At 43.2% G+C, this 13,438-nt stretch overlaps 1 protein-coding gene across 1 annotated transcript; it reads left to right on the top strand.

Moving 5' to 3' along the window:
* Positions 1-9,750: 9,750 nt before the first annotated feature.
* rpl5a (ribosomal protein L5a) lies at positions 9,751-13,393 on the top strand. Its single transcript, XM_026148830.2, has 8 exons — positions 9,751-9,878; positions 10,195-10,264; positions 10,357-10,472; positions 10,554-10,688; positions 10,790-10,992; positions 12,262-12,439; positions 13,010-13,098; positions 13,233-13,393. The coding sequence occupies exons 1-8, from the start codon at positions 9,876-9,878 to the stop codon at positions 13,333-13,335; spliced, it is 897 nt and encodes a 298-aa protein (XP_026004615.1). The 5' UTR covers positions 9,751-9,875; the 3' UTR covers positions 13,336-13,393.
* The last annotated feature ends 45 nt before the right edge of the window (positions 13,394-13,438 follow it).

The raw sequence follows: 13,438 nt of genomic DNA, 5'->3' as shown, positions 1-13,438 counted from the left end.
ACTGATGATGATAATAAAATCACAAAAGCGAATTTTTCCCCCTTTAAGCAGAAATCTGTCAGGCTCAAAATGCAAATCATTGCGAAGATTTGGGTTCAAGGTCATACTAAAGCAAAGCGGTATCGATTTTATCCGTTTGTGGGAACAGACTTTGTTTGATGCAGCTGCAGCAAGTTAGAGACCTGCAAGCAAAACTCAGATAGCCGAGGCACGAAGCCGAGCGCACATGTCCCATACTCACACGGCACTGACACCGCAGGCACTAATATCCCGGCTTCGAGAGCACACACTCTCCAGATCTCTGTCCGCACTGGGTCTGACTGTCAGAGAGCCGCTTCTCATACTGTCTCAACGCATTCACGCGTGCACACACACACAGGCGTGCGCGAGCTCCTTGTCCCTCCTGATCTCGTCCCCTCCCTCAAAAATTAATTTTAATGTCAGTCAAGCATGACGGTCAAACAAAAACACTGATTCATCTTTTGATAAAAGAGTCCCCCAGTGCCAAAATCGTTCTGCATTTGCGTCGCACAAAAAATAAATCCCGCTGCCTTTTTAGATTTCCTTCTCACGACTGTCACTCACAGCCCGCACTCCGAGCCAGATTTCTGTCCATTTCTCTGTGATATTAAAAACAAATTTACATCGGTTTCATATCTGTGATTGCCGTTATTTTTTCCTGATAAGTTACCAACGTTTACTTTCATTATTGCACTCACTGAAAAAAAGAATGAAACAAAAGACAAAGAAAAACAAAAGAAAAATACTTCAGCTATAAAATCAACAAGTCCTAGCCTCAAACTCACCATTTGTTTCTGCTTCATGGTTGCTTAATTACACCTAGCAAAGATAAAAATAAAAAAAACCCCAGCTCAATCGCACATTTAAATCGCCCTGTTTGAATATCAGCCGCTCTGATTATTCTTAAAGCTGTGAGAAGTGAGAGAGAGAGACACACACACGCAGAGGGACAGACAAGTGACAACAGTCAAACTCAGGGTTACACACTGACTCAGAACAGGAAACCATGCAGAGTGAGAAGACGCTATCAGGGCTGCCACAGGCTCCTCTCGTGTGTCTCCCCCTCCCTCCCCCCAACACAGACAGGCCTTGATTCTTGCTCTTTTAACTCTTACAGCAAGTATGTGATTGAAATAGAAGCTCAATCGCAGCGATCAGAGGGGGTGGAGGAGGAGGGTCTCTTTTTTTTTTTTTTTGCTTTGCTTCATTCGCCACTCATCAGCCTTGTCTACCTGCGAGTCACAGTCCCACGGGGTTAAATAAAGACTTGTGCTGCCGAGCCATGAGGTTATTTTCTCAAGCTGAACCTCGAACCCCCTTTTTGGCTCTATAGCGAGGAAAGACAGAGGCTGTGGGGGGACTCCTCATGGTTTTAAATATACTTGAGGCTACAGCTTTTGCACCACATGCATGTGAATGTTGACAAGAAGAGGTGCAGCATGCACTGTGACTTGTCACATGTCTTGATTTTGCCTCTTGCACGTCAGGTGAAGTCAGGCCTGTATAACTCCAGTCAAACCTGGTAACTATCGATAACAACCATGGGCTCTTCAAAGATTTTAAAGAAAGCCATCAAGTCTTTTGGTCTAACTAGCTTAACTGTTTAAACGTTGGCCTTACTTGGTAGCTGAAGCTCACATTTTTCATCTGTACCCAGCCATCAGCATTGAAGGGCTGACAACTGAAACCACCAAGAAGTACTAAAAACGGCAGTTCCTGAATGCCGCTTAAGGCTCCAAAAATGAATCAAGTCTATAAGTTTGCTGTGAAGATATCCTCTTTTTTAAAGGCCCTTAAGATTTTTCAAGGGAGACCTGGCCAAGAAGGGAATCTATTACAAGGTTACAAAAAATATAAACTACACTGTAAAGATGAAACGAACAGAGAAATAATAAGCAAATGAGCAACATCAGGCCAGCTTAGGCTTGGAAGCTGCAGTCTTCAGGTACAGAATTTGTGATAGAAGCTCTGAACTTTCCCTGATAGACAAAAATATTTATCTTTTGCATTTTCTAAAAGTCTTTCCCCGGCCAAGGGACAAAATAAGAAAATGTTGATCTATCATATTCAGAAAAAATCTAAAGGAGCCTTCAGCTGTCTGCTTTTGATTGTCTGAAGTGGACCTTGACAATATTTGTGGTGCCGATGCCTTTTGGAGCATTTGCACTGCAAGTATGTGCCAAATAATACCGTTTGATCTCTGCTTAATGTGCTTGCAGCCTATCCAACAAGTCTGTTGTCAAGTGTTTCTGAGTGAATTTCTAGTATGTTATTTGTACGTTACTTATCACTAATTAGCAGATATCTGCAGGAGGCCTGGTTATAGCTGAGCTAGCTAGCATTAGCTAACATTCCACTCTCTTGTCCAAATATGGAGACTTCTAGCTCCAGAAAATCAAAGTGGTGATCCCCAGAATGCTAGAATCCAGGCTTGGGAGTATGAGTCCACAGATTATATATATAGAACAAAATCTTTGTAGCTAGTGAAACGAAACAAATTCAGGAGTGCCTTACACCTGCTTCCCCCCCCTATAATGACAAGTGTGAGTTTGCAAAAACAAAACATGTAGTTCATTATGAGTCTTCTGGAAAGTGGCTCTTTGGTGCCCTCGCTCTGTGACCTCAGTGAACACTTTCATGATGAGCTGATAGTTTCAGTCGCTAATTTAAAGTTTGCAATATGACGTTGAGTTTCATAATTTTTGACTTTATTGGTGTCAAAAGGAGGATTAAACAGGGTATGCATTACCATATGACTGTCACATTTTCACAATTAGATTGGCTTGGAACATTAGGATGGTGACAGCTAATGGGATTTTGGTAACCAGGGGATGGCTAAGTCCATCTTTGGTATACAGTCTATGCTACAAACTAATGCACAGTACCAGACCGCCCCCCCCCCCCCCCCCCCCTTTATTTTTAATGGACTGTGGGCATATCAGACTGTTTACTTTGCCATTGATTGCGTGTTTGTTTCCTGGAGATTCATCAAAAAACTGCAGTCTCACATTAAGTCAAAATGAAACTGAATGAGGAAAAAAAAGTTTGTTCTTAGAAAAGTCATTCAGTCCTCTTTTCTTTGGTTTTGTTGTCGGACCAGAAAACAGAATCATTTCAAGCAGTGCTCTCTCCTTTTGCAGAACATAACCACATGAGGCTGATTTTACTAACTGCCCCAGTCTGCAGTGGATTCATGGCATAATAACCTGTTGTGGTTAAACTGACTTTCCTTGGTTTATGTCCTTCTTCAGTCCCATGTGTTCAGCAAGGAGCGTTCACCTCTGTACCTCCGGACTCTTGTGGCATCTCAATGAAAACCACATCACGCTATCTCATCCCCTCACAGGTTCCTTTGGCTCCATAGCTCTAACCACCATTTAACCTCCCCACCCCACCCCAACCCCCACCGGCTTTCTTTTAAACTCCTTCATTCTTTTTCCTTCAGTTAGACAATAAGATTTTAGTCCTTGTTTTGGGTTTAACTGTATGCCCCCCCCCCCCCCCCCCACCACCCCACTGGGAATTACCAGCCAAATCTCATCAAGCTCTCAGCTGGGTCCACCTGCAGCTACCAGATACCAGACAGAGTACTAAAACAATGCAAGATTTACTGGATGCAGCTGAACACGAGACAGTTCTTCTTTTTCACAGGCGATCAACAAATGTGTTGCCTTTACTTGCACACTCTCAATCAAGTCTGCAGCTGTGAGCGGCGTTTGAGCTGCTCTAACTGATTCGTCTCTGTCAAAGTTTTACTTATTGGGTTAATATCCTGATATGACACTAGAGGATCACAGAGGGCACCCGGGGATCTGCAGTGGTGCCAAATCCCAAGGACACAAAAGCCTCGGAAGCCTGCAAAAACAGTGAAAAGAAACTGCTCAGCAAATCCTCTGAGTTGTGCAGTAAACACCCCACAAATCACCTCCCTCATTCATCACTTTGGATTCAGCAGCTCCCCTTGTTTTAACTGTTTCTGGTTGTAAATTTCTCTCCCCCTCCACACACCTCACCCCAACCCCGAGATACCGAGAAACTCAGTGAGGACATTGGTGTCTGGACGTGAAGAAAGCTGCTGGGTGTTTCCTGGTCATTGTATCTGTTTGCATGTCTGTGGAGGTGAGGCAACCATTCGAAAGGTCAGAGTTCAACAGGCACAGTTGAGTCTTAATGACCCTTCACTTCAGGTCACAGCTTCCAAACGGCAGGATTCAAACCAAAGAAGTAATTTTATACAGAATTTATACAGGAAGCTCATGTGTTTTAAGTCAAGGGTAAAGACTGCAAAAAGTGATGTTAGGAGGCGTTTTCTTTGCATGCTGCAAGTATTAAGTTGTTTGAACTTATGGTTTATCACACTGATGCATTTTCACAGAGAAAACACCAGTATGACTGTTTTTTTCCTTCTTTTTTCACAGGTTGTAAAACACTGGTCACAGCTGGGTAGACGAGACCAAAGGTGGCGTTTTTCACACAAAAACTTCATCTCTGCACCATCTCTGCTCTTCCTTGTGTTAAAGCTAGCAGGCTCAGTTTAGTTTCAGCAGAACTGATTTGGCTTTGCTTAGCATTTGTGCGTCCTTGCATTATTTGCCTGTTTGCTTCAGCATGCCATCCTGGGCAAAGAGCTTTCCTTGCACTGTAGAATCTCTCAATCTCACCCAGAAAAATCTCAAAATGCACGGGCAAGAACGTCACAGGGTTAATGATGTGTGTGAACACTGCAGATTTCACTCCACCCGTTCTTCTTCATGGGCTTTAGACGGGAAGGGAGACATTAAACTGTGTCTGTATGCAAATGAAAATACATGCAATCAGCAGTGAGAAAACGAGCAGGAAAGAGTGTGCTGTGTTTCAACAAAGTGCAGTCTTCTTATCTGTGGTGTGCCTGCGAACACATTTGTTGATGTGTGACTTTCTGCAAGTCATTTCTAGTCCACTGCAACCACAAAAGTCTTCTTTTAAATCTATGTCCTGGCTTTTGGGGATGAAAGCATGATTTACATGTAATGAATGGTTTCCTGTTGATATTACTTCAGTGCAGAAGCCCTCAAAAAATAAAAGTGAAATCCTAAACATTCCACACTTGGAAAACTAGTTCATGGAGCATCTTCTGAGAGAGGATAAACGCACTGCAAACGTAACCCTTTGTTCCGCCCACCACACCCTCAGCCCATGTGTGAACCTTTAGTAACTGCTGACCACTACTACTGCTGAGGCATGACTGGACAAGTGCTTCTCTTAATTGCGAAATCAGTTCTGCAGAAACAGAGCTTGAACGGCCATGAGCAAGCTGTCCACAAGAGTGACTGTGACTTTTCTTATCTAACACTGAGACATCTGCACCAAGAGTGACAGTGAGGGATATTATCTATTTCACTCGAGCAGAAAAGCAGAAGATCACTGCTTCCCCTTTTCAAAGTAGCTGTTCATAGAGCTAAAGAGTTAACAGGTTTTTTTCTCCCCCCTTGACACAAAAGCAGTCTGTTGACTATGTGTTTGGTACCACAGAAGACACTGCAGTCTAATACTGCGCTGATAAAAGAAAAGCCGCGTATAACTAACAACTACCCACATAAAATAAAGATTTTACCCACATTGAATCAGCGCTGGCATGTAAAATGGATTATTTTCTCTACACTTCTTTGCTTGTTCTTTTTTTCCCTGCCCAAATGTGTTTCTTGCATGTCTAAGCTGAATATAAAGGAAGATCAAGCAAACAGTCAGTTTGTGGGTGCCTTTTAACACGTCTTGTGGCACAGGTGACAAAATTCACTTACGAGCTCATTGCACTTTACTTAACTCTTAAAAAATCGAATCACAACTGCAACGTTTTGCAAGTCCACGGGCATCTGTGCACACTGAGAATTGCTACATTTTGATGGATAAACATGACGACTGTAGAGAGAGGTCAGCTGAGCAGCGCGACACCAAGAAACAAGTGCTCTGAAAAAGTCTGATCAGTCACTGCCACAGGAAGGTGAAGCATGCGACCCTATGAAGGCATTTTTCTATGTGATTGTTTGTCTTCATGAGTGTTTGTGAATATCTAATTGTTCATCATGACTCAGTGAGTTGTAGAGGTGTGAAAGCCTTAGAGCATACGCCCGTTTTGACAAACTGTGCAGTCTGTGAAAGTTATCTCTGATTGCTTTGCTGCTCACACCAGCCCTGATGTATCTTTGAGATTGAAAAAAAAAGCTTTGTTTACAGAGTACTCTTCTGCACAAATTTACAAGGTGCTCTGCCAAGATACTGAAACAATAAACCAAACACAAGAGATCAACTCCTATTGCATCAACGATGAACTGAAATTCATAGATGTGCAAGAGCAGGATTGTCTTCCTGCCCTTGTTGGAGGATGGGATGGCAGAAATTTTGTTGGGCTCCTATAATACCTGGAAGCCAATTAATGACCCTGGAGCTCATATAAAAGGCATGTTTAAGCCATTTTAAAGCAAAAATTCACTTAATGCAACTTCTCAAATGTGCATGTGTGTGCGCTTTGTAGTAAACTCAAAATCATTGGGGTTTGACAGTTTATCAGGCAAAAAAAAAAATGCGCAGAGGAGGGATACTGGATGCACTGGACAAAAGCTGTTGAATATGGAGCTGCCAGGCAGGTGGAGACCATAGAAAAAATACATGGATGTAATAAAGGAGACATGGAGAGGGTTGGTGTAACAGAGGAAAATGCTAGAGATAGGGTGAGATGGAGACAGACGATCTGCTGTGGCGACCCTTGACAGGGGGAGGAGCAAGAAGACGAAGAAGAAGCTTTTCTAGTTTTACTGCACCTGCAGCCATCAGGTACACGAATGACGTAAAAGCGCATCCTTTACTCTGCTATCTCAGAGCAAAGGTCCTGGATGCAAAGGCAAACCCTTCTCTGTCTCCCCATCAATGCTGCCTTCTGCACCCAGCACACCCTCTGAAGAGGTCCTTAATGTCAAATAATAATAATAATAATAATAAAAAGCACAGTGGAGTCATAGTTTGCATTGTTGCCTCACAGCAAGAAGGTCATGATTTCGACTGCACCATCTGGGATTTCTGTGTGGTTTCTCATGTCCAAAGACATGCAGTTAGTGGGGTTAGGTTAATTGCTGACCCTGATAAGGATAACAGGAAGAGAATGGATGAATAATAATAATAATAATAATAATAATAATAATAATAATAATAATAATAATAATAATAATAATAATTGATGTAAAAAACAAACAAAAAAGACCGTTTTGAACATACCTTCATGGGAAATGAACTCACAACAAACCAAATAAATAAATAAGTAAAATAATTTAAGTATTTAAAACATACTCATACTGTGGCCACAAGAAGAAGGAACCATAAAGTTAATATTTTAAAGCATGTAGGAAAAATGCTCTGATTAATCAAACGGTCTCAGCTGACGTTGATAACTTTCCTGCTCCAGCCTAAAATCAATTTCTTTCCACACACGCAAAGAAGGGAGGCTGCTTCGCTTTGCTTTGATGCGCACTGAGTTTTGCAACTGGTGTCAGGTGCTGATTTTCTCTGCGTTGCTCCTGATATTCTGACTCTTATCTGCGTTACTTGCCGTGTCCGAATGCGTTCCACGTCCATGAACTCTGCGGATGACATCAGATTAATCACAGCAGAGTAACACCATAGGCGGGGCACTGCTTTGCTCTTTGGAAATAGGTGGTTTCACATGGTGGGATGGAATCTTTTGCTGCTCTGGCTGCTCACGTCCCCCTCAGTAACAGCTGATGACTGTCTGCTCACTCATCATATGGCGTCACTGATACTCCACCTCACTTTTACAATGTGACTGAATTATAAATAGAGATCTTGGAGTGAATATGAAATAATAGCTGCTGTTTTGCATTTACACGTCAATAATGACACTATTATAAATATTGAGGGTATTACCTAACTTGCCTCACAGCAAGTGGGATTTTCTCAGCATTGTAGCATTCTTTAAGCTCTTGATCACTTTTATTTGACATTTGTTTTACAACATAATGTTAAGTTGACTTCATTAGCCACATTCCTTCTCATAAAGAAAGGAAGAGCTTTTTATTCACCGGAAACAAAGATGGAAATACGCAAATAAAAAAGAGAAAAACCATTTTGGTCACAAATTCCATTTAGAGTTTTCCGCTGGACGGAACGTTGCCCTCGTTGTGATAGATAAAAATGTTCAAATTTCCATTTTTCTGAGCTCTTTGAGCATTTATCAGCCATGTTTGCCTTCACTGAGTCTGAGAGTTCAATGCTGACCCTGGAAACAGCTGTTGAGGTGAAGAAAATCCCACTAGTGGGTCCATATAGTCAGGAGGAGCTTTTGAATGTATTGTGCTTGTTTTGGGAAAGGAAATGTAAAGTTAGGGCAGTGAGGGTCAAACCAGCATCTGGAGCGGTGATAATACAAGAAAAGAAAAAAGCAGAGAAGCAACATTATTCTGGCATCTCTTTACTTGTCATTTTTACAAGGAAAATTTACAAGTTCCAGTAACAGCCCACAGACCTTCCAGGTACAGAAGTGCTTATTTCCGGACAATAGCTCCACGACTGCCAAGGAAAAGTGAAAGATTTCTCTTACAACATACTACAAGTGAAGGACTCAACGCCCACAGCAGTGAAAACTGAAGTCAGAGGAGCCTAAAAAGCAGACTGTGAGGCCTGAACACTAATGTCAGAGAGGTTAAATGAGGCCACACAAACTGCATGTGCACACTGGGCTGCCAGCTCATCTACCTTAGATTCTGATTCAGCTTTCAGACATTGTGACCTCTCTGGGGACTGAGAGTCCACCCTCCCGGCAGACTCGTTTCCAGCTCGATGCATCAACATTGTATTGCGTGTCTTGATTTCACCATCGTGGAGGATGTGTCACCAAAAATGTGCTATCACATCAGACGCTTGGCGTCACAGAGTGTATGTGGACAGCACATGCGCAGGGCTGCTGTGGCCCTGCGCATGTCACCTCAAAGCTTTTCCTATTTTCTTCTTTTCTCTGTGTAAATTTAAAATCCTGACACACTGCAAATGTCATCCTGCTTTCTACGGCGTTGGTTTAAAATGTAAAAATCTCTTATAGATCTAATGAAAGATTTTTCTCAGGTATATTTAACTTAAATGTGCCGCTTTTATTCAAATTGAGAAGCACTTTAACTATGCTTTTTAAAAATGCAATCAAAATGAAGTTATTATTATTATCCATCCATTTTCTACCACCTATCTGGGATCAGTTTGTGGGGACAGCACCTCAACAGAGAAGGCTAGACTTCTCTCACCCCAGCCACCTCCTTCCAGCTCATCCAGGGAGGATGCTGAGACCTTCCCAAGCCAGACAAGTCCTAAGTCTGCCCACAGCAGGACATGTCCGGACTGCCTCACTTAGAGGCATGCAGGAGGCATCCTGGTCAGATGCCTGACTCAACTTAACTGACTCGTTTTAATGTGGGGGGAAAAGCACTTCTACTCCCTCTGATCCCTCTGGAATGACCAAGGTACTCACCCTCCTTATTCTAAGTGGATTATTAATTACAAAAATGATTAATTGAATATTAATTTATATAATTAAAACATTTAATAAAAAATAATATATTTGCCATTTTAATTCATTAATGACACAACAGTTATTTAATGATCTATGTGATGTATTTGTGGCCCTCCACAGACCTGTGCTCTCCGTGTAGCTGCTGCCCTCTGTTGGCCTGTGCTGTTTGTCTCCGGTGCAGCAGGGGGCGCTGCCAACCCGCGACGCTCCGTGGAAAACCCCCCCAAAGATAGCGACATCAGACTTCCGTGTCCCGGAGTCCGCTAGTTAGTGCAGGAGGGGAAAGAAGAAGAAAAAATACCCCAAAATGGTGAGTGGATAAAGCTCATATACACCGGGTGGAGACGGTTTGAGTTTGTGGAGGTGTGTTTGTAGTTAGATGAGTGTCTAAAGCGGTTTGAGGGACAGATGGAGCTGGATATTTGCGGCTTGTCGGGCTGTTCCGGCCGGGTGAGCCGCTCGGCTCCAGCGTGGCGATTCATGGCTGCTGAAACCTCAGCTGACCTCCTCGTGGAGACTTACTCCGAGCGGTTAAACAGCTTTTGTGCCCATAGGGACAACTGGAGGCTTGATACTTATGGTATTTTCTGCTTCTGCTGACATGTTGCTTCTTCGTCTCTTCTCAGGGTTTCGTCAAAGTGGTGAAGAACAAGGCCTACTTCAAGCGCTACGAAGTCAAATTCAGGAGGAGGAGAGGTAAAAGTCAAGATGAATTGCACATAGGCTCAGATCCCCTTTCTATGGAGCATACGCCATTAAACCACATGCTGTTACTTATTATTTGACAGAGGGGAAAACCGACTATTTTGCCCGCAAACGCTTGGTTGTGCAGGACAAGAACAAGTACAACACCCCCAAGTACCGGATGATTGTCAGGTTCTCCAACAGGGACATCTGCTGCCAGGTCAGTGACAGAAAGACTCAAACTTGAGAGGTCACGTGTTTTTAAGCAGCTGTCTTATCTTGCTATGTCTGCGTTGTCCAGATTGCCTACGCGAAGATTGAGGGAGACCATATCGTTTGTGCTGCTTACTCTCATGAGCTGGCCAAGTATGGTATCACAGTGGGCCTTACAAACTATGCTGCTGCTTACTGCACCGGGCTGCTGCTGGCTCGCAGGGTAAGCGTGCGCACAAACACACACACATATGTTGCCATACATTGGAGCAGATTTATGTTTTTGCACATCCTCTCATACGCCTTCATCCTCCTCCTCCCTAGCTACTGCAAAAGTTCGGCATGGACCAGGTGTACGAGGGCCAGGTGGAGGTGACGGGAGATGAGTTCAACGTAGAGAGCGTGGATGGACAACCAGGCGCCTTCACGTGTTATCTGGACGCAGGTCTGGCCAGAACCACTACAGGGAACAAGGTGTTTGGAGCATTAAAGGGGGCGGTGGACGGTGGACTTGCCATTCCTCACAGGTCAGTATGATGTCAGAGTTGCACTCGGGTGGACTTTTTTTGCAGCTTCACTCCTGCAGTAAACATGCGCAGAAACAGGAATGTGTGCATGTTTTTCTTTGAGACATTTTTACAATCGCATATTTCCAGTTAGAGTTTACGTGGTTATTCGCTGGTCTCCGTCCAGCTAAAGTTTGTCCGTTTAGTTTGCTGGTGCATCTCTGCTTCTCGATGATGATAAAAAGCACGCTGAGCAAAATGTAGTTGGTCCTTCATTTGCATTAGCTGATGTTTACTGTCCTTTTCAAGACGGGGCTGAGAGAAGCAGGATGGGACCGTTTTTAGGATTTGCCATTAGGTGGTAGTTCCAGGTTCTGGGTACTTTTTAGTACCTGCTTGGGCGTGGTTTCAAGTGATCTGAGGCGTGTGACGCAAACAGATTGCATGCCACTGATTGGCTAGTCAGTAGTGTCATACCATGAGTCATGAGAGTTACTCCCTCACGAAAATCAAAGCCACTATTGTTGAAACCCGGCAATGAGGAAAATGGCTGCACAAAAACCCCCCACTGTAGTCCCTAAGACTGACAAAATGCCATATACCGAGCATCAGGTGTACGTACCATCACCACAACATCCTCTGTTGTTGTTGTTGTGTCGCATACAAATGAGGTCACAGACTTTTGGACGTGCTGCTCTGACGACCCAACACACAATACACACGATTTATACTTCTGCATCACATCTACTTTGTAACTTGCACCATAGCCAGTGACCATTTATAACCTTAATTGGGGCGTAACACGACATGCACCACCTGAGAAATGTAACTACACGTCGGGGGAGATGCATGGCATGGAAAGTTCCCATGTAGGGAGAAAAGGGATTTCTGGTTACTAGGCAAAGTCAAAATCAAACTTGAGGTGGTTTTGTAATGGGAAAAGAGCAGAACTGAGTCAAGCCCAGTAGGTAATAGTGGGAAATGGCTAAAAGATCACTGGCAAAAGTCTACATCAGGCCTTGCGGTCGCTGCCTGTGAGAAGGCAAAGTTGGAGCAGCAGCAACCATCTCAGCACTCACTGGTAAAACGCTGCCCCCTGATGGCGACAGTTCAACTTCAGAGGTTGATTACAAAAAGCAGCTGTAACACGTTGTTCCACAACAAAGAACAGAACTACCTTGAACCTTGTGTTTTTGTTTTGTCTGGTTTTTGTTTAGTTTTTTAAACTTGATTCTTCAGAGGCGTCTTTTAATAGCCCAACTCAGTTTCTTCACACTTTCTGTTTTTTAGTCTGAAACGTTTCCCCGGCTACGACACAGAGAGTAAAGAGTTCAACGCAGAGGTGCATCGGAAACACATCATGGGCATGAACGTGGCCGACTACATGTCCTACCTGATGGAGGAGGACGAGGACGCCTACAAGAAACAGTTCTCGCGCTTCATCAAGAACGGAGTCACTCCAGACATGGTAACATAACACTTGCTGCGTGATTTTTACGAACACGGCCTGAACAGATTCTGTTAGCTAGTTTCGTGTCTGCTTAAATCATGTAATGTTGAGGTGACACTCTCAGATGCATTTAAGATTTGGTTTCCTGTTTCCAGTACTCGAAGTGGTGTTCAACTCAGTGATGCAGAAAAAGCTTGACCGCAATTATTTTTGGCACTATATAAAAATAAAGAAAAGTCTGACCTGTTATGTATCATGTAGATGAACATTTCCTCTGCAATTTGATCATTTGGTGATGTTTACATCAACATAATTTAAATATTGCTTGCATGTCAAATATCTAATTTGAATGCATCAAATGCAAACAGGAAACTTGAACTCATAGCAGTGATGATCTCACAAAGATCCAGTATGGGCTTCTCTACATGTAGACTGTATTGAATTAGTATATCAATTCAATACCCCCTCCCCTCTTTCCGGTGACAATGTCGTCTGATGTTTCCTGTTATTTTTTTCAAGAGAAACGACAATCTATTAGGTACACAATGAACAGCTTTGTCATTAATTAAATTCCTGTTTTGTTTTCAGGTCGAAGAAATGTACAAAAAAGCACACGCCGCCATCAGAGCGAACCCCATACACCAAAAGAAACCCAAAAAAGACGTCAAGAAGAAGAGGTGAGTTGACAGTCACCATCGTGGAACAATAACTGCTCTTATTTCATGCCAAATCGAGGCCAAAGTAGTTACTTTTTCTCTCGTGTGGTGAATGTTAATGGAGTTGTTTTTTGTCGTCGTCTCTTTCCGGGCAGGTGGAATCGCGCCAAGTTATCTCTGGCACAGAGGAAGGACCGCGTCGCCCAGAAAAAGGCCAGCTTCTTACGAGCGCAAGAGCAAGAAGAAGGGGACGGTTAGGGCCTCTGCAGAGAAAATGCAGCTCACATTGCAGACAAATAAATTTATTTGAAACTCACGCCGTCTCTGTCCTGTGTCACGAGTATTATGAGTCGCTCCTTTC

The sequence above is a fragment of the Astatotilapia calliptera genome, chromosome 18, assembly GCF_964374335.1.
Source record: "Astatotilapia calliptera chromosome 18, fAstCal68.1, whole genome shotgun sequence".
NCBI lineage: Eukaryota > Metazoa > Chordata > Actinopteri > Cichliformes > Cichlidae > Astatotilapia > Astatotilapia calliptera.
Note: the sequence above shows the minus strand (reverse complement) of the source record. Positions and strands in the feature narration are given on the sequence as shown.

Excerpts from the sequence above, each read along its gene's own strand:
- rpl5a (XM_026148830.2), top strand. Across the intron at positions 10,473-10,553 it reads ACAGGGACATCTGCTGCCAG|ATTGCCTACGCGAAGATTGA; the intron begins GTCAGTGACAGA and ends TGCGTTGTCCAG. Across the intron at positions 10,993-12,261 it reads GGACTTGCCATTCCTCACAG|TCTGAAACGTTTCCCCGGCT; the intron begins GTCAGTATGATG and ends TCTGTTTTTTAG.